Source organism: Nematolebias whitei, chromosome 6 (assembly GCF_014905685.2).
Source record: "Nematolebias whitei isolate Nwh7 chromosome 6, NemWhi1, whole genome shotgun sequence".
NCBI classification, from domain to species: Eukaryota; Metazoa; Chordata; class Actinopteri; order Cyprinodontiformes; family Rivulidae; genus Nematolebias; species Nematolebias whitei.
The window spans coordinates 17,932,723-17,955,168 of NC_056503.1; the positions used below are offsets into that span (position 1 = coordinate 17,932,723).

Here is a 22,446-nt window from a genome sequence, read left to right on the forward strand (position 1 = left end):
TATATATATATATATATATATATATATATATATATATATATATATATGTTTATATATATGTTATATATATATATGTATATATATATTCAACAGGTGAATTATTAATTTCTTATAACCTTTTCACAGAAACCCTTTAAAAAATCCGAACAATAATTTTTAAAATGCTCCAATGATCATATTTGGTGCTAACTCATAGAATATTCTCCTTTACTGCACTTTCTCTTTAAATCAGTGAGGTTACTCTTTATTTATTTATATAAATTATGGGCAATGAGTGCAGATTATCGATGTTGGGGTCATGTCTTTAGTCCTACAATGTTGTGGCTCTGATGTCTTCAGTTTGGCGATGAACAGGTAGTCAGGATTCACCAACATCTCAGTTATTCTTTATCAATTTCCACAAAAGTCTGTTGATTCTATACTTGACATCATGACTATATTTATGTCTAATTTTAAAGTCTAATTTAGTTTATATGCTGAATGGATTATAAGCTCCAGTGTTGTGACCTACCACACAATTGAGAATAATTAACTCTGAGCTCAGGAGTCGGTTTGCTTTTTATCTGTTAAATATTTTTAGAGACCCACTAATTAACATGTTTCAGTAAAATTTGGCATAAATCTAGACCTCAGGGCAAAAAAAAAAAGGAACTGATTAGATTTTAGTGAGAATGACTGAAATATAGGAACTTCTTTAATTTATTGTTTTAGGGCAAAACATTTATTTTTGTCCTGATTACCACAAACTCATGAGCAAATGTTTGCTATCACACATGGAGGGCAATCTTGTAAAACCTGTGCCTGTATGAGAGCATATGTGTCTTTGTCTGTCTGTTAGCAAAATATTTCATTAAACCAATGGACAGATTTTAATGCAGCTCTCCGAAAGTGGATGTAGCTCAACTGATTAACCTTTGGAGTCAACGCAACTCAAGATGGCCGGCTCATCTAACTGACTTTAGCACACGTGGCTGTAACTGCACGTTTTACAGATATCGAGCTATAATTTGGTGTGGTAGTAGCTGAGGGTCATCACAACTCACATTCTAAAAGCCACCTGATCATGTGACATCTGTGTTTAGAACTTTGCATACGAGGCAGCTTTTTATTACGCATCTTTTAGAGAAGCTACTTTTTAATAACTTTGTTTGCAGTGATCATTTTTAACTAATGAATGTCGTGTAGAATATTACGAGGCTTCAGCAGCCTGTTTCAGACAGGAAAATAACAAGTGATAATATGATGTCAACAGACTGTTATTCATCACAGATTGAGCTTTTCAAATGATGAAGCTTTAATTTCAGAGACCAGATGCACAAAATGTGCACTGTAGTTTATCAACACAACTCCTTTACGATCACAGATCTACTGATCTTCGTCTTTAGGTTCCGAACACCATGTGCATGCATCTCTTTTATAAATCTCAGAGACTGTTGTGAGGTTGTGTTCGTGTGCTTTTTTACAACAATCGTTTTAACAGTGAGCTAGCAGTACAATGATGAATTTGAAGAGTGAGTGTTTGTAGTTTTGGACATGAGTGTCATGAACCAGAGGCCGGATTGCAAACAACAACAACAACCACTGAGAGGGTTAAAAGGTTTATTGTGAAATAAAGTAAAACCCTGGAGTAGGTCCGGTTCTGGGCCGGTTCCGATCTTCTGATTGGTAGTTCGTGATTGGGTAGTGTTGAAGTGGCGGGCTGCCAGTAGAAGTAGAACTGATGTTAAGGTCCACTGGAACGGAGTCCAACAGGCTTGCAACTAAAAGATAAAGGTTAGTAGATGCAGGGGGAAAGAGACTAATTGGGGAAATGAATCTGTGGGAATCAGATTCAGGGATAAGGATAAGTCCGTGATACAGAATGAGCTTGACCTTTAATCCGTGATCCAAAAAACAGTCAGAAGGGAAAGGCAGAGTTCATACCGTGAAGTCAGTTGTTCAGCAGAAGTATCCAGTACGTGATCCAAAAAGAGAGTCAAAAAACAAGAGCATGAGTCGGTACCTGATCAGATGAGCAAAAGCAGACGAGGGCTGAGGCAAAAGCGGGGTCGTGGTCAAGGCAAGGGTCATGAACGTGATGAGTCAATCAATGGAATGCTGGAAAGTCTACTGCTGATGAGACAGGATAGAGAATCTGGCCCAGACTGAGAGGAATGAGTGAACTTAAGTACTGACTGGACCAGGTGGTGGAGCTGTGGGATAATGAGCGGTGACAGGTGACATGAGTTGAGTGATTACTGAGTGTGCAGCATGACAGAGGAGCTGACAGAGAGCAGAGCTATGACACATGAGTGTTTCTCTGGACTGGAACTGAACAAGGATTGAGAGTAAACCTTAATGTTTTTGGTGCACGATACAGAGTTGCACTGTGGAGAAGAACAGAGGTAGCTATCGTTACCTTTTTTACTTGTCTGAAAATTATTTTGCTCTAAAAATATTTTTGTTCATCTGTAAAACAGCCAATCTTTAAAGTTGATTTTTGAGGGGGGCTATTTGTTTTGTATGTTAATATCCATTTGGAGAAACAAGAAATCTTATATCTTCCTTTCTTTGAAATATGTTTTTAAACTATCATGTCAAACTGATTTGCATACAAAAGTAGTAAAAGTTAAATTAAACAAAAAAGTTTCTTTTTTTTTCTGGGTTCGGGCCTCTAAGTACAGGTAACTGGTCGGGTCAGGTCAGGCTCAGACACAGTGTCGATGTGCTCAGGCCGGGCCGGGTTGGATTTTTTTAGGCCCAAATGCAACTCTAGTAGCCACCCAGTAAAATGGACATCGTGCTCACAACATGCACGGATGAAGAGTATTTCTAAATCCCTCTTCTTGCAACTGAGACGGGAGACAATAAATGTAGACAAAGTTTTATTGAAATATTTGCGTATAAAACATATGCAAAGTAAAAAGACAAAAGGGGAAAGAAAAAAAAAACAATCAGATGTAAAAACCAACACGCATGTGTTTTATAGTCTTCTCAAGTCTGGAACAGGGCAGCACGGTGGCTCAGTTGGTAGAGTTGCCACCTCTCAGCAAAAAGGTCGCCAGATCAAATCCCAGTCCGGGGGCCTTTCTGGGTGGAGTTTACATGTTCTCTCTGTGCATGTGTGGGTTTTCTCCCACAGACCAAAAACATGCATGTTAGGCTGATTGGTGACTCTAAATTGTCTCTAGGTGTGAGTGAGAGAGTGAATGGTTGTTTGTCTCGTTTGTCTCTATGTGTCCCTGTGATGGACTGGAGACCTGTCCTGGGTGTCCCCCGCCTCTTGTACAGTGATAGCTGGATATGGGCACCAGTGACCCCGGTGATCCAAAAAGGAAGAAGTGGGTAAAAGATAACGGATAGATGGATGGATGGGTAAATATTATGGATGGATGAATGGATGGAAGTCTGGAACAAAAACATCCGAAAGAAAAAAGTAAAAATCAGAGGAGAAGAGGACCGAACAGCTCAAAGCCAACACCAGAATTCAGAGATTTTTTCTTTGGATTGCAAATTTTACTGTTGCAAGAAATTTTACTTTTGGACCTAAATTCGTGCATTCAGGTTATTTGTCCTCTATAAATTAAACAAATGACATAAAACAACTCTTAACTGAACATTGTTTTTCAGCAACATTAGTTGTCCTCTAGAAAAACTGTCAGTATTACATTTTTAACATAATTTAAAAAACACAAAGTTTGTTTTCTCAGTCATCCAGGTATATTACAACAAAAAAGGTTGAATCATGTCATCTGGACTTTGTTTTTTTTGTTAAAAAGAAACGTTTCGCCCCTCATCCAAGAGGCTTCGTCAGTCTGAGGCCTAGCCATCTGGTATTACCCAGAAGCCTTGAGGCTTGAAACACAAGAGTCAGGGTGGCTTCTGGGTAATACCAGATGGCTAGGCCTCAGACTGACGAAGCCTCTTGGATGAGGGGCGAAACGTTTCTTTTTAACAAAAAAAACAAAGTCCAGATGACATAATTTAAAAAAATTTAACAAGTTTTCTTCCCCAATAAAAACATTGTAACAATGGGAAACATTGCATTTCATTTGAGATTAAACATAATCTTGCAAATAATTAAGGGTTACAATGTACTTTTACAGAACAATAACGCAAAAATGATTAAAAACGAAGTTTCTTGTAAGTAAATTATGGACTTTTGACCTCCTACTTCAATATACGTCTGATAGGAGCAGACATGCTGTAAAATCTGAAAATAAACCACAGATCCCCCTAACAGCAGCTTTGTAACTTGAAGGCAGAATTATAATATTAAATGAACTCATGATGTAGCATGAGCCAACATGCTGGCTGAATGTGCTGAAGGTAACTAGCTGAATCAGGTTCTGTTAGTGGAGTGCAGCTAACTGACCAGCATCAAGAGTTTACAAATATATAAAAATCTGAAATGACTGAAAACAACAATCATCCAGTAAGGGTCATGTCAGTGTGTAGGTTTCATCTGGTAATAGAATGACTGCACGTTTCCCTGCCGTCTGTTGCTCCACAGGTAGCAGACTTGCAGCCACTTGGATGGTTGGAAGGTCTTTGCTTCTGCAGGTCAAATTTCCAGGTCCAGCTGACGGAGAAAATTATTAACGGGACAGACATTTCCTGAATCGCTAAGAACACTAAATTTGACAATTTGTCTTAAATTTTCTGTGAAAAAGGACAGAGTATACAGTATGTTGCTTAATATTTAATTGTGGTTTCCTTGTGCATGTACTGTAGTTATCCAGGTTGTGTCTCATGAAAACTGTTGGGGCTAACAATTAAATCAGAGAACTTGACCCCCCCCCCCCACCACCACCACCCTAAATGGGACTACCGGTAATTAAAATTTTGACTGCATAAAATAAAACAAAACAAACAGGAACTCATCTTTCTGAATTGGTTTTATATTAGATTTGATGTAATAATTCTACAAATTAATTGAGTTAAATTGACTCCTGTAAAATCCATAATCTTTACCCACTTCTTTGTTTTGGGGCCATGTCCAGCAGTCACTCTACGAGAGGCGCGGGACACCCTGGACATGTCCCCAGTCCATCACAGGGACACATAGAGACAAACAAGACAACCATTCACTCTCTCACTCACACCTAGAGACAATTTAGAGTCGCCAATCATGCATGTTTTTGGTCTGTGGGAGGAAACTGGAGTACCTGGAGAAAACCCACGCATGCAGGAGAGAACATGCAAACTCCACCTAGAAAAGTCCCGGGCCGGGATTTGACCCGGCGACCTTCTCAGTGAGAGGCAGCAGCTCTACCAACTGAGCCACCGTGCTGCCCTCCTGTAAAACAATTTTTAAATTCTCTAAAAGTGAAGAAGAGGTGTGTGTTTACATATTCACCTCTTTGCTTTAAAGCCCCAACCTTTATGTTCAGAAGCCACATGATTACATAACACCCACCTGTAGGCGAGCTACAGATAACAGGTCCGCTAAGTTGGAGAAACTTGTCTGTGTCGTATCTCCTGAGTCTTTAGTCTTGTCTGTGTGCTCCAAGCTGTGAGCTGCACGGTGGTGCAGGTGGTTAACACCATCACCTCATAGAGCAAGAAGGTCCTGGGCTCCAACGTCCCCTGTTTCCTGTATGGAGTTTCTGTGTGCTCTCAGTGCATGTTGGGTACTCCAGTTTCCTCCCACAGACTGAAAACATTCATGTTAGGCTGATTAAAGGCTGTGTGTCTGAGGGACTGACCACCTGTCCAGGTTGTACGCTGTCTCTCACTGGTTGACTGGTTGGACGGCACCAACCCTGAGCGGTGATGAGAACGTACAAAGAATGAGTCCCTGAGTGAGTGCGTATCCACACAGTTTTATATGGAACTGATAACTTTTAGAGCAAAAATGCATTTCCTCTGTAGGTTTTGTGTAATTCTGTCGACAATCAGTTCTTCTGTGGCAGCACAAAAAGTCCAATGAAGCCTAAACTGCTAAAAGTGAATTTACCTGACAGAATATAAAACAACACATTATGAGTTTGATTAGAAAGAATTGCATGTCTTTGCTGTTGCATGCACCTGTCGGTTGTAATCATTTTTGATCATGTTTGAAAAATAACTTTCATTTCATACATTTGTAGAATAACACGTTTGAAAAGATTTATGAAAAGCATCAAATTTCCCATTTAGCTTCAAAGGTCAAATTTATCTGTTTAGCACATTTACAAACAGCTCTTTGTCGTTCCAAAGTGCTGAACATACACAATGGGAAAACACGTTTAGGAAAAAAATAACATGGTTATTTACAGTTATTTAGAGTTATTTAGAGTTATAGTTATTTAGAAGATGGGCTTGTGATTGGAAAGTCGCAGGTTCACTTCCCAGTACCGTCAATATCAAAATGTGGGTGGAAAAGGTGGAACATCCACATCTGCCTCCACCCTCATCTGCCCCACTCTGGGCCCCTGAGAAAGGCCCTCAACCCCCACCATCTGCTCCCTAAACAGGTCTCTCTTGAAAATGAGTTCTCGTGGCTCAATGAGACTACCTGGATAAATAAAGAGTACATGAAAAAAAGAAAAGAAAATGAACACAGTTATGAATAGAACATTTTGAATTGGGATAAATAAAATTATATATAATGAGCATAAATAGCTAAAGTACGCATATAAATTGGTATTACTGTGCTTCTTCAAATTTTTTTTTTTTTACTGAACTCCGTAAGATGAAAAGATGTGGTGTCATTAATTGTCATTAAATTTCCAGTTGCCAAAGAAATACCTGAAGATCAAATTTTGCCATTACCTGTTGGGTCAGTGTTGTCTGTTTGTTAGCAAAATATCTCATGAACGACTTGTTAGATTTCAGACACTGTCAGCATGAACATATACAATTGATTCATATTTGGCATCGTTATAACTCATGATGTTCACCTCAGCTAATCAACTTTAGGAAACACACAAACGGCTAGAACTGTGTCAGATTTACAGATTTTAGACGTAACGTTTGGTGAGGTAGGAGGCTGAGACATCCTCAACGCATACTCTGGGCAGCACGGCGGCTTAGTGGTTAGCACTATTACCTCACAGCAAACAGGTCCTGGGTTCAATCCCCTGCTTGGACCTGTGGTCTTTCTGTGTGGACTTTGCATGCTCTCCTCATGCTTGACTGTGATCTCAGTCGGATTTTGTCTGCTTAAATAAAGGCTATTAAGTAATGCTCTGGGCATTATAACGCACTTTGCAAGATCTTGTCATTTCACAAAAAGCTAATAACAAAGTTTGAACAAAATGGCTACAACTCTGTTCCTTTGCAACACAAGCTAAAACTCAGGCATGATAGGCGGGCGAGATGCATCACTTCATGTAATCCTAGGCCTTTAATTTCTTCAGACTCAGGGGAACCATCATTTCCTGCCTCATCCTTAAAGTGTAGCTAAAGTGTTCATACTGAACTTGCAAAATGAAAGATATTTTCTGGTGGCTAACTTTCAGCTGTGCTCAAGTACTCCATGCAAACATGTAACATTAGAAAGCTGCTAATTCTTTGCAGCTACTTTAAATCCACCCTGAGCTTCTGCGTCAGTCCGTCAGTTTTGTTCTTTGTGACTGCACAGACAAAAAACACTGCAACTAGCAGCTTCACTGCATTGTGTTTGCAAGGCTGCTTTTGGCTCTTCACTGTACCACAATGTGTGTACGTGTGATGTGTGCGTGTGTGTGGTTTTGTGTGTCCTGTATCTACAGTCTGTATAGGCGAGTGACCTTGATGTCTGCACTCAGCAGGAAGACACAAGAGAGGAGTGATTAACAGGAGAGAGAAAAGAAAGACGAGAAGTGAGATGAATAATGAAATAAACAAATATATATATATATATAAAAGGCAGCTGAGCGAAGGGAGGGTGTGAAAGTTAAACAAGGAAAGAGACACTCCAGTAACAAAAGTGATGGAGACGTGTTGGAAAAGAAAACGAAATCAAATTAACTGGAGAAAACTGGGTGGGGTGAAGAAGTGACTCACCACACATCTGTTGGTTTCTTCTTCTTCCCCCTGCAGGCAATCTGGAGGTGCAGTCATCAAGAACAGGTAGGTGGGGGAGATGAATGGGGCATGGGGAAGGAAGGGGGGGGGGCACAAAAGGCAGAATATTACACTGAATGTTAATCAAACTCTCACTTGTGCTGGTGAGAAAATACAGTGCATGCATGGTGCCTGCAGTGAGGAAATGTGCTGAAGAGTTCGGGAGTGTTCCTGCCAGCTTGTCACACACACACGCACGCACGCACGCACGCACACATACACACATACACACACCCTACCCCCTCAGTGTAACTGTACATGACTGAACACCCATTGTCCTTTTTGACTTACACACATGCCCTCCTGTAACATGAAGCTCTCTCTTTCGCTCTCTCACCTGCACACACACATACACACACACACACACACACAAATTCACACACACACACACACACACACACACACACGCACACACACACGCATGCACACATACAGAAAAACATACCCTCCAAAAAATCCTGAAAGTCAGCTTGAAACTCGGACACTTCTTTGCTCTTTTTGCCTTGACCTTTGACCCCCCAGCCCTCATCCTCCTCCCATCTTCGTTAATGGTAGTAATTCATTGGACGGAAACTGCTGGCGACTGTTGGCAAACGACATTCAAGAGGAAGTCTTTAAAAGTCTCAAATCATTTGAGGGGGTTAAAATAAAAAAAATAAAATGTCTTAAAATAATCCTTTAAACATTAAAATAAACCTTTAATTTAAAAAATTGACCACTCATAATATGGCCACATGGCTGGCTGGATGCTTGGTCACAAGCACTCAGAGTTCTGTGAGTCTGCAGTGGAAATTAATTTATTTTTTTGCGATTTGCTCATCATTTTGAGTCACCACCTGGCCTCCAGCAGTCACAGTTCAGTGAGATACCTTAAATGTCGCACCATGGAGCTATTTTTTGCATTGGATGAGGAGCTACTTAAATTGAAAAAAGTTTTTGAAACTGGGACAGTAAACTTCTTCATCATTCTTGGACATTGCTTGTGGTGTCCCTCAAGGCTCTGTATTGGGTCCAAAAAAGTTCATTCTCTTAATAATTAATGTGAAGGTTTTCACAAATAAATTAAAATTGCAATGTTTACTAAAGACAAATTCTTTTGTGAACGTTTAGAGGAGTAACAACAAGCCTTTGGAAATATGCAAAATAAAAAAAGTAGTTTAAAAAAAAAACTTCTGAGCCTGGTTCTGCTAAAGGTTTCTTCCTTATGAGGGAGTTTTTTCCTTTCCACTGTCGCCTTCATGCTTGCTGAAGATGAGGGTTCTGCGATGGAGTTAAATTCAAAGCAGTGTGCTCCTCAGATTAAAAAAAAAGTTAATTTATTATTTTTACATATGAATGTATATGAACATAAATACATAAACAGAATTGAAACTAAATAGAATTGAATTTTTAAAAAATCACATAATTTAAATGAAACTAAGTTCACAGTTTTTCATAAGCAATTACGTGTAGAAGGAATGAGGATTACAATAATGAATGAAAGTAGTCTTCTTGGTGTATATGTATGTGACCTCGTATTAAAACATAAAACAGTATTATTGTAAGAAGTACAGTAGTCCAGATGTTTACTGTGCTTTGGTTCTACCATGACGGAATAATTGTGCAGAGGTTAGGACCAATACTTATAAATATACAACAGCTTTAATAGCAATATGACTGAAAGAAATGCACAAGGGTGAATAAAGAGATGATATCAGTATTTTCAAATTCAAGAATATTAAAATTTACTGATCTCCTTTTTTTGGACAGCACAGTTGAAAGCAATAAATAACCTTCTCCCTGGCATTAAGCAAAACAGTTTTTCCTGGCAATGAAGGATTTTAATTGAGGGGAGAGTTGAACTTTGAGCTGCATTGTGGAGGAGCTCTGTTACAAGAAGGTCACAGGTTCATCTCCAGGATGGAGTCTGTCTGTGGAGTTTGCATGTTCTCACTTTCCATATGCAGATTTTCTCTGGATTTTTCCTACAGACCATAAATGTGTCTGTGTTATGTTGTTGGCAACTCTAAATTGTCTCTCGGTGTTAGGTTGAGCGTCTTGCTCATCTCTATGTGGCCCTTTGATGGACTCAGTCTGTCCAGGGTGTCTCCCTCCTCTCACCCACTGACTGATGGGCATGGACACCAGCTTCCTCCAAACCTAGTGGGTGAAGAAAATGGAGATGAATAAAGTTGAAGATACGTTTTTGTCTGAACAACACTAAAAAACCAATGCAGCAAATAATGAAATATATTGAGACATCAGCTAAAGCAACGTCCAAGCATGATCCAGTTCAAAAGTTGGTACAAAACTTTTATTTTAATGAGCAAAAAATGAGTTTGATGGGGCATTAAAATCTCAGAGGCTGTATGTATATTTCATGTATGTATATTTCATGTATGTATATTTCATGTATGTATATTTCATGTATGTATATTTCATGTATGTATATTTCATGTACAGTATATACAGAGCAATGACAAAGTATTCATATCATTGACAATTTTTCACATTACGTTACAGCCACAATCTTCAATGTATTTTACTGGGATTTCATTATTATTTATTAGTGATCAAACAGCATCATGAAGACCAAGGATTACACCAGACAGGTCAGGGATAAAGTTGTTGAGAAGTTTAAAGCAGGGTTAGCAGCTTTGAACGTCTCATGGAGCACATTTCAGTCCATCGTTGTTCAGTGAAAGACTACGGTCCAGCTGTGAACTGACCTAGATCTATCTAATCTGAGGGCCGGGCGGAGAGGCTCCATGGTCACTCTGGAGGAGCTGTAGATCCACAGCTCAGGTGGGACAGTCTGTCCACAGGACAACTGTTAGTCATGCCCCCACCGATCTGTCCTTCATGGAAGAGGGACAAGAAGACAGCTTTAGTTGAAAGTCATAAAAATCCAGTTTGCAGTTTGACACGTCTTATAGTGGACACAGCTAACCTGTGGACAAAGAAGCTCTGCTCAGATAAAACTTACACTACTCCACCCTCTGTGAAACATGGTGGTGGCAGCATCATGCTGTGGGGGTGCTTTTCTTCAGCAGAGACATGGAAGCTGGTCAGAGTTGATGAGTAAATGAAAAAGACGACCTTCCAGCAGGACAACAACCTGAAACACCCAGACAGACCCACAGTGGAACAGTTTCCATCCAAACATCCGGATGGTCTGGAATAGTCCAAAGTCCAGACCTAAATCCAGCTGAGGATCTGTGGCAAGACTTCAAACTGCTGTTCATGGAGGCTCTCCATGCAGTCTGGCTGAGCTGCAGCTGGTTTACAAAGAAGAATGGGCAAACACATTAAGTCTGTATGTGCAAAAATGTACACCAAACTTTATATATATATATAAAAAAAACATAAAAACTATAAACCCTGAATCATCATTTTCCTTACTCTTCAGTTTTGTGCTACTTTGTGTTGGTCTATCACATAAAATGTCAGTAAAATACTTTGAAGTTTGTAACAGTACTTTTTCAAGCCACTGTATGTTTATGTAAATATTTTGTGTACATGGGTTTGTGAATGTAGACGTGTGCATTTAAATATGTCTGTGTGCATAAAAGTTCTTAGGAATGTTAATGTGTAAGAGCACGAGTATGTAAATATGTATTACATCACCATAAAACTCAATCCTCCTGCTGCTCTTGGGTCAAGGAAGCAGCAGGAGGGTTCAGCCTTTCATTGCTGAATAGCAGAGCAGGTGTAGGATATAAAAAATCTGCTCCTTTAGAGCAGGTTAAGTCCATTTGTCCTTGTTGGTTTTGATTTCACATTTAAATAAAACATGTACTAATTGTGTTTGTTGGCTCTCAGTCTTGGTGAGGAGTTTTACAAGGAGGCCATCGAACACTGTCGCAGCTACAACGCCCGTCTTTGTGCAGAGCGCTCCATGAGACTCCCCTTCCTGGACTCCCAGACCGGCGTGGCCCAGAGCAACTGTTACATCTGGATGGAAAAGAACCACCGTGGTCCAGGTGTGTGTGTGTTGTGCTCACCAGATGTTGAGCTACAAAACCTCTTCTCCCCAGTCCTTTGTCTCCCCCCCATCCCCCCAGCCTTATCCTTCACACCCTCACGTTTTTTAACTTTCCCCAAAGGGTGTGCTTTCTCTTCTTCTGTAACGTCGGTGTGTTTTGGCAGTGAGTCAGACGCCCCTGAAGGCAACAATACGCCGCTGGCTCCATCTCCTCCAAAGAGAGCTCACCCTGTGTGCTCGTGTTTGTATTCTGGCTGCTATCTGCCACCAGAAACTTCGGCTTTGACAGCTCCTTACTTTTACTTCATGTTTTCAATATATTTACAAGTTTTGGTTTTCTCATAGTGACCAGTTTTCACAGTCGTGTTCATAATTTCATAAAACAGCCAAAGTATCAACCTCTGGCTGGCTGAAGCAGACTGGAATAATCACGTTTTGTGTTTCAGGTCACGCTCCTGGTCAGCTGTACACATATCCTGCTCGCTGCTGGCGCAAGAAGAGGCGGCTAAACATCTTGGAGGACCCACGGCTTCTACCGATTGAGTTCAAGATTGGTAAACACAAGACTGAATGTAGCAATTACACATTTGACTAAATAAATCATGTGAAGTCGTGTTTAGCTGACAATTTGTGTAGATTAAGATCACCTGGCTCCACTTCCTCCTTTGTTTCTGCAAAAATGGATACAAAGCCCCACATGTGTGTATGAAGACACAAACTTCTCTGGGGGGGGTTTGCTGCCGTATTGATTCGTGGTCTCTGTGGTCACACTCGCTATTGACCCGAACCACTTCTAACAACGACCAGAGTTGTGCTGCAGACATAAGTTCTACACTTCTTAGGAAACGTGTTAAACAAACAGAAGTCAGGGCTGTTGTGAAGAACTTATAGGATGGATGTTTGAGGTTGTGCATTATTGCTGAGCTAAAACATTTAAAGTTTTTTGTTTAAATTAGTTTACTAGTCCAAGAAATCCATGTTTAGACTGCCTGCAGGCCCAAGCCACCTTTGCAAATGAGATATGTGATATCAATGGGATAAATAAATGAATGAATAAATCAATAAATAAATACCATATTTTTTCTGTCTTTAAAAGCATGAGTTCCTCTCTCAGCTGAAGAAAATTCCACTATGATCTGATAGACTTTACAAGTAGTCAATTTTACAAATACCGAGCAAAAATTTGATGAATTTGTAGCTGAGCGTCATCCCAAACACATACTCCGAGCACAAACTTGTCACGCTCCATCTTTGTTTAAAACTTTACCATTAACAGCTGGAATCTACTCTGTCTGTTAGCAAAATATCTCATGAATCAATGAGAAAGAAAGTGAACATTCAAATTCAAGTTCAAGGATCTTTATTATCCCCAAGGTGCAACTTGTTTCAGTCAGTAGGCAAACAAAACGTCCATATTAGACAAGACAAGGAGACATTAAAATAACAGTACATGAAATCATCATTGTTCATTGAGAAGCCTGATCACTGCAGGCATGAATTAGTTTTTCAGTCTGTTCATTCTACATCTGGGCAGCAGGTTCCTGGGTCCAGATGGAAGCAACCTGAACTCACCATGGAGTGGTGATCAGGATCTGCCAGAATCAGCCTGACCTTGTTCACTGACCTCACCTTGTGTAGGTCAGTGAGGTTCTGTAGAGCTGTACCAGCAGTTTTGCTGCACATCCTGACAGTCCCTGAGAGTTTGTTCCTGTTCTTACATGTTAACAATCCAAACCAACAGATGAAGGTGAAAGTTAAAGAGACTCAATAAAACATTCTCATAAAAGTCGAATCAACATTAAAAACACAGAACTTCCAATAAAAATACATCTTCTGGTGGACCTTCTTACAAAGTGAGTTCACATAGGGGTCAAAGGTCAGTTTGTCATCAAGAACAGTTTCCAGATATTTATATTTATGCACCACCTCAACAGCTTCACTGTTAATGACCACAGGAGCTGCAGCTGAAGAGTCTTTTCTTAAATCAATGACCATCTCTTTTGTCACAGAAACATTTAACTTTAAAACTCACACCGTTCAGTGAAGTCCCCGACCACTGGCCCAGATTCTGGGTCATCACTGCTGAGACGGGCGTGTACATTGGTTGTACATTAACAAATTAGTAACTTTTGGAGTTTATTCAAGATGGCTGTCTCAGCTAATCAACTTTATCCTAAAGAAAAATGAGTAAAACTGTAACTTTACTGACCATAAGCTAAAATCTGAGCTAAGTCATCACGACAATTTAATCTGGCTGACAGATCACGCAAGGTTATGATCTAATATTACATATTGTAAGTAATGAACATGGCATCTCAATATTGTACTTTTCTAATGATGATCTACTCCTGCATGTGATTCACCTGAAGTTGAAACATCTTTAAAATGAACGTACACTTTCTCCAAAGTGTTCCAGAATTATTGGACATTCATCCTCCACACGCTGAAGCTCAGAATTGTTAGTTTTTTCCAAGTCATCATCAGCTCAGGTGTACAAGTTAACAAAATCCTGAAGTCTGTTTCCTGATCTGACCCCCCCCCCCCCCCCCCTTCAGATTACGAGGCTTCATTAAAGAAAGAGGGGGGGATCCCAGACGGTCCTGTGTTGGAGTCACTGCTCGCTGGTGAAACCCTGGACAAGAAGGTGGAAACCAAGGAAGAGGAGCCCATGAGTGAATGTCAGGTGTGTCCTCTCTCTTCGTCTCATCATTCCACATTATTTCTCATCATAAGATGATCTTAGTCTAAAGAAGGAGGCTGTCTGAAAGGAGGCGGGCAATGGTTGTCTTATGTTCAGTTCAGCTCTTTGTTGTCTCTGATTTCAGGTTGTGTATCTCCCTGTTTTTGTGTCATTGTCTCTCAGAGTGTGTGTTTTGGCAGTAACTCAGTCTCCTGTGGCTCTGAAAGCTCCCTCCTGGCACCAGACGTGTGTGGGCTCTTGCTTCAGATTGTGTTTGTGTTTTTACAGGGAAATCCTCTCATGCGCTTCAAAAATAAACCTCGTCATTAACGTCTGTTGTTATCACCCGCTGCTGAAAGCGAAAGGGCGATAACGTTTTACTCTCTCTCTGTGTATTTGCCGGTCACGGTAATGAAATGTCTCATTAACCACTGGACAAATTTAAATTAATCCAATTAAATCAGTTACTTTTTTATGAATTAAAAAGTAATTATTGGGTGCATATGTAGAACTGAGTAACTGTTGAGCTGATTCAAGATGGTGTCAGGCACGGTCAGTGCAGGGTTGGACCCAGATGCAGACAGACACGGGAGCTCAAGTAAAATCAAAACATTTTATGAACAAAACAAGGGCGTCACGGTGGCGCAGTTGGTAAAGCTGTTGCCTCTCAGCGAGAATGCCTTTCTGGGTGGAGTTTGCATGTTCTCTCCGTGCATACGTGGGTTTTCTCCGGGTACTCTGGTTTCCTCCCACAGACCAAAAACATGCATGTTAGGCTGATTGGTAACTCTAAATTGTCCCTAGGTGTGAGTGAGAGAGTGAATGGTTGTTTGTCTCATTTGTCTCTATGTGTCCCTGTGATGGATTGGAGACCTGTCCAGGGGGTCCCCCACCTCTCGCACAGTGATTGCTGGACATGGGCACCAGTGACCCTCGTGACCCTAACAGGAAGAAGTGGGTAAAGATAATGGATGGATAAATAAAACAAAAAAACGACGTGGCGGAAAAAAAAACCTTACAAGTGAGAGAACACAATGAAGCATGAGGAGGACTGAGACATAAGGGTAAAACCAACACAATGAGCTGCTGGTGACAAGAGACTGGCTTTATATTAAACTGAGGGAAAGAGGAAGGTGGAACCCCCTGAAACCGATTGATAACTGGCAGGTGAGAGTGACAGGCAGGACTGGAATAACACTGAGAGCTGACTGAGGGCAGAATGGACCTGATAACTGGAAACACTGAAACAAGGATTGATCTACAAACAGAAACTTAAATGGATGAGCCTAAACTACCTGGGAGAAAACATAAGAAATAGAAACTCACAAAGAAAACTTTGACAAAATAACCAAATAAAATGAACTCAAAGAACCACTGAATACAGATCTACATACAGATATGACAGAGGCCACGGTAAACTGACCCAGGAGAAGAAAAAAGACTATAATTTTATATATACTGCACTGAACTAAAAGTTGTCATGGTAGTAGCTGAGTGTTGTTCACAACACATACATTCACTCCAAGAACTACTCATTGTGCAACATTTTGACTGAAATTTTTGTCATTAACTGTTGGCAACAGCACTGTTTGTCTAAACACTGTTAGGTCCATTTTCATTACTGTTTTCTTTCCTGGTCATGAGGAGCTGATGTCCAGATGAGTGAGAGGCGGGGGATACCTAGGACAGGTTGCAAGTCCATCACAAGGACACACAGAGATAAATGAGACAGTCTTTCACACTCTCACTCACACCTAGGGACAATTTAGAGGTAATAATGAACGCAACGTGCAGAATTTTGTTCTGTGGGAAGGAACCTGGATAAAATCATGTGGCACAGAGAGAACATGAGGACTTCACAAAATACACTAGCAGAATATCTCATAACCCTTAGACGGACTGAACAGAACACTACCATAACTGATATACTTTTGGAGTACGCCCTGATCAAAAAGGCTTCTGCAGCTAACTGACGTTACCAAAAATATGAATTGTCTATAACTCAGTACATTTTACATGTATTGAGCTAAAATCTGATTTGGTAATGATTGAGTCATCCTCAACACAGAGTTCAAAGTCGTACAGGAGTTGACCAAAGCCTTCTTCATTGTAGGGTGTTTGCAGTTTACAACTGTAGCAGATAATTTTAATTCCTTCAAGGAATGCCAGACCTTATAACTAATTGTCCTTTGTCACTGAGCGGAGAGGAGAAATCGAATATACACTCTGTCAGTCCGTGCATGTTGTGAGCATGAAACTTGATAAACAAGTGTGGTACTGATTGCCATTTTGGTGTGTGGCTGCATCTAGGTGTAAGAAAGTGCACAGATGAAAATTGGGTTGCCACTTAGAGAGCCAAGACGACCACTTCTTTCTCTCTCTCTCTCTCTGTCTCTCTACACACACACATATATATATATATATATATATATATATATATATATATATATATATATATATATATATGTGTATATATATATATATATATATATGTGTGTGTATGTGTGTGTATGTGTGTATATACAGTATACTGTATATACTTGTCTTTTAGAAAAATCAAAGCACATGTTTTTTTGTTGTTAGTATTTCACCCTGTTTTACGGTACCCTGATTTATTGTTTTATACACTACTCTTATTTTAACTGCATTTTGACTGTAGTTTATTGTTGTCATTGTCTATTGTTACTGTTGTCTGTACTTTACATGTTCTGTCTGGAACAGGTCCCTCTTGTAAATGAGTCCCCGTGGCTCAGTGAGGCTAGCCTGTATAAATAAAGTTGAATGAATGAATGAACATATCCATCCATCCGTTATCTTTACTTGCTTCTTCCTTTTCGGGTAGCGGGGGTCACTGGTGCCCATGTCCAGCCATCACTGTGCGAGAGGCGGGGTGCACCCTGGACAGGTTACAAGTCCATCACAGGGACACATAGAGACAAACAAGACATAGAGACTTGCTCAGGCTGCTGTTGATACGCCGTATTGTTTATTAGTGTTTAGTGTATATCTTAGATCTTTTAGCGTACTTTTTGGCTTTAGTTTAGTGTACGTATATCTTAGTGTATATCTTAGATCCTTATATACTGTTTCTTTTTATAATTCATATTTTTGCTATTTTTTGGGGTGCACTGGGATCTTGAGTACATAATGTTGTTACACATCATGTACCACATGGGATGCAAATGACAATAAAATTGACTTGAATTTGAGACAAATGAGACAAACAACCATTATCTCTCTCTCTCTCTCTGTCTCTGTCTCTGTCTCTGTCTCTGTCTCTCTCTCTCTCTGTCTCTGTCTCTGTCTCTGTCTCTCTCTCTCTCTCTCTCTCTCTCTCTCTCTCTCTCTCTCTCTCTCACCTAGGGACAATTTAGAGTCACCAATCAGTCTAACATGCATGTTTTTGGTCTGTGGGAGAACACCAGAGTACCTGGAGAAAACCCACGCATGCACGGAGAGAACATGCAAACTCAAACCCAGAAAGGCCCCCGGGCTGGGATTACATAAATATATTCTTCTTTTGGCTTGTCCCTCAGCCACTTTTGCCTCAGCAAGTTATCCTCCTCCATCTCATCCTTGGTCCTCAGCTATCAGATTACTGAACTCTTGATGATACAGTAATACTGAACAACTGACAATAATATTGCACTAAGACACATCTGTGACACCTAATATGTTTATTGCTGCTGCACTATGTGGCTGGATCATGTATGTCACTATCTTACCATCATAATTAATTCTCAATGTCACTCACTACCTGTGCAATAACCTTTTACACAACCTCTGTAGTATATCTTATGTGGAATATACAGTATATTATGTGCATTTAAGCTAATATTACTACATGTGAAATACTTATTTATACTAATTCATCCTACTTGCACAGTTATATTCTACCATGTTGTTTTTTACTATACTGTATTTCTTTTGGACCTTGTGTATATTATGTTTCTTTTTTACTTTTTAGTACTTTATTTTGTACCTTTATTGCATGCTTTAGTATGTCTTATTTCTTTTTTTTTTGGTGAATCAAATTGGTTCTTCTCATCCTGAACATGTCATTGTACTGTTGACCTTGTGTTAACCTGTATATGACAAATAAACAAACATAACATAACAATTACCTCCATGTCCTCTCTAACTGCATCCACATGTCTCCTCTTTGTCTTCTTCCTGGCAGCTGCATTTCTAACATCCTTCTACCAGTATACCCACTGGCCCTATGTCCAAACCATCTCAGTCTGGTCTCTGTAACTTTATCTCCCAGTTGTTCAACCTGTGCTGTACCTCAGATGATCTCATTCCAAATCTTATCCATCCTTGTCACTCCTAAGGAGAACCTCAACATCTTCATTTCTGCCACTTCCAGTTCTGTCTCATGTCTTTTTGTCAATGTCTCTGTCTCCAGACCATACAATATAGCTGGTCTCACAACTGTCTTGTAAACTTTTCCTTTGATCTTCGATTGCCACCCTTTCAGCACAAATCATTTCTGAAACTTTTCTCCATTCTTCCTGGACTCTCTTTTTCACCTCTTTGCCACATCTCTTATTTTCCAAAACAGTGGACCCCAAGTACTTGAAGTCCTGCACCTTTGTGACCTCTGCTCCTTTTAGCCTCACTGTTCCACCAGCCTCCCTCTCATTCACACACATGTACTCTCTTACTACGGCTGACTTTCATTCCTCTCCTTTCAAGTTCATACCTCCACCTCTCCAAGTTCTCTTCCACCTGTTCCCTGTTCTCACCACAGATCACAATGTCATCTGCAAACATCATAGTCCACGGGGATTCCTGCCTGACCTCATCTGTTAGTTATCCATCACCAGAGCAAACAAGAAGGGGCTCAGAGCTGATCCTTGATGCACTCCCACCTCCACCTTGAAGCTATCTGTCACTCCTACAGCACATCTCACCACTGTCCTGCTGTCCTCATACATGTCCATACATGTACCAGTCTAACATACTTCTTTGCCAAATCAGATTTCCTCATGCAATACCACACCACCTCCCTCAGCACTCTGTCATATGCTTTTTCTAAATCCACAAAGACACAATGGAGTTCTTTCTGACCCTCTCTGTACTTCTCCATCAGCATCCTCAAAGCAAAGATGGCATCTGTGGTGCTCTTTCTTTGCATGAAACAATACTGCTGCTCACAAATTGTCATCTCTCATCTAAGTCCAGCTTCCAGCGCTCTCTCCCAGATCTTCATCATGTGACTCATCAAATGTAGTTGCTACAACTCTGTACATCATCTTTGTTCTTTAAAATGGGTACCAGCACACTTCTTCTCAGTTAAATAGTGTTAACCTATTTTTTATATATATATGAATGTTTATGTTCAGTGCCCTGAGATGACTTCTGTTGTGACTTGGTGCTATAAAAATAAACTAAATTGAATTGAATTTAAATTATTCTTCAATCCTCAGGCATTTTCTCACCCTCAAATATGCCATCAAAAACATCCCTGCCATCTCTCCAAGCCATTTCCAAACATCCACTGGTATGTCATCAGGTCTTACTGCCTTCTTTTTCAATATTTTCAGAGCTTTTTGGACTTCACCCTCACTAATCTTTCTCACTTCCTGGTTTGACCTCTACTCTTCTTTCTCTTTCATTCTCTTCATTCATTAGCTCTTCAAAATAATTCAAAAAACGTTCAATACAAAAATACTCTTCAAATACTCCTTTCATCTTCCATCACACCCTCCTCACTTGTTAGAACATTACCATTCCTATCTTTAACAAGTTAAACCTGCTGTAATCAGGTCTCTCTTGTAAATGAGTCCTCGAGGCTCAATGGGATTTACCTGTCTAAATAAAGCTTGAATGAATGAATGCTGCACATTCTTTCCAGCCTGATCCCTCTGTCTCATCCATTGGTACAAGTCCTTCTCACCCTCTTTAGTGTCCAGCCTCCCATACACCTCATCATACACATTTCTGCTTTGCCTTTGCTTCCTCCCTTTTTGCTCTACATTGCATATTCCTGTCTCCTCTCTTCAGTCCTCTCACTGTCATATTTCTTCTTGGCTAACCTTTTTCTTTGAACGGCGTCCTGCACTTCACTATTCCACCACCAGGTTTTCTTATCATCCATTCTCTGTCCAGATGACACACCAAGTACCTTCCTACCTGTCTCTCTAATAACTGTTGTTGTAGTAGTCCAGTCATTTGGAAGCTCGTTCTTAACACCCAGAGCCTTTACCAGCTCCTCTCTGAATTTCTCACAACATTCTTCCTTCATCTTCTTCCACCATTTGGTCTTCTTCTCTGATTGTACTCTTTTTCTCTTCTTCACAACAACAGTCATTCTACACACAACCATATGATGCTGTCTGGTCATGCTCTCCCCTGCCACAACCTTAAATGCCCCTTTTCCATTAGTACCTTTAGTACCGGTAAAGCACGGTTCTACTCGGCTCGGTTCGGTACACGTTGTGTTTCCATTATGCTTTCAGTACCAGTTCCAGTGGGCGGGGTTCAAATTGACATCATGTCACGCACCTTACCAGCTGCTGGCAGTAATGCTGTGGTAAGACCCTGAAACAGGCTTCAGTACAGGGTGAGAATTTATTTAGAAGTTTCTGGTAAATTAAAAAAAAAAGTACAGATTAGTAAAATGATCAAATTAAACATAGAATAAAGTTGAACTAAAGGCTGTATCTCTTATTTAAACATATTTGAGGGAAATATTCCTCAGAGATCCAATAATTTTGTGTATTTTTATGATTTTTTTAGCTTAGTTAACTTTAACAGATTATTTAATAGTCATTAAAGTGACAACAGGATTTCATGATAAAGCCAGCACCATTTTTTTTTAAATTTTCACTGATTAAAAAAAACCAACATTATATTTTTATCATAAAATGTTTTAAAAATTCTTTTCCATCCTTCAAGTGCCAGATCTGTCCCAGTCCGCCTGTCAGCCGGGATCGGGGTTCAGCCTTCATTAGAACGCAAGGCTGGGGTCTGGCAATGTCCTTCTGCGAGTCAGCATCTCGTATTATCCTCCGTGATGACTAGTGGAGCTCAAAGCCAGCAGAGCACGCAAGGCCGGCCCAGAGCCCGAGCCCCGAGTCGGCAGCATGGGGAATCTTCCGCAGTGACAGGCGGAGATCGGAGCCGGGGAGATGACGCCCTGCACGGCCTGGGGGTGCTCTGGTGGAGAGGACCAGGTGGACCAGCAGAGCTTCATCTAGCTCATTCTGAACTTTGCTGTCTGCCACCAAGCACAAAAAACACCTGCACTTCATTATTGTTTTAAAAAACTTTTAAAATAGGTGTAGCCGCTCATCTAGTTCGAACACCGGTAATTGCAAATGGTGGATCGAATGTTGTGAAAGTTTCTCAAACAGCCAGTGACTCCACCCCCTGACAAATCAGTGACCGACAGTGTTCTGACGTCACGTTTTGGTACCTGCTCGGCCCGGCTGGTACCACAGCGAAAAGGGTCCTGAAAAAAGGGACTGGTTCTACGTACCGTTACTAATGGAAAAGGGGTATTACAGTCTCCAATCTCCCTCAGGTTTCCTTTTCTACACAGAATGTAGTTGACCTGTGTACTCCTTCCTCCAGGCCACTCTACCTTCGTCCCTCTTATGGAAATAAGTGTTGACTACAGCCATTTCCATTATCTTGGCAAAATCTACCACCATCTGTCCTTCATGGTTTCTTTCTGACACCAAACCTACCCATCACTTCCTCATCCCCTCTGTTTCCTTCACCAACATGTCCATTCAGGTCTGCTCCGATCACCACTCTCGCCTCCCTGCAGCCTTGGGATTAC

At 40.5% G+C, this 22,446-nt stretch overlaps 1 protein-coding gene across 1 annotated transcript in view; it reads left to right on the top strand.

Annotated features, from left to right (window-relative positions):
• Positions 1–22,446, top strand: part of dpf1 (D4, zinc and double PHD fingers family 1) — a 94,687-nt gene that overhangs the window by 14,785 nt on the left and 57,456 nt on the right. Inside the window, exons 2-5 of the mRNA XM_037678511.1 lie at positions 7,987–8,016; positions 11,812–11,972; positions 12,421–12,528; positions 14,530–14,657. Coding sequence (XP_037534439.1) covers positions 7,987–8,016; positions 11,812–11,972; positions 12,421–12,528; positions 14,530–14,657 — 427 coding nt within the window. The remainder of the gene's footprint in view (positions 1–7,986; positions 8,017–11,811; positions 11,973–12,420; positions 12,529–14,529; positions 14,658–22,446) is intronic.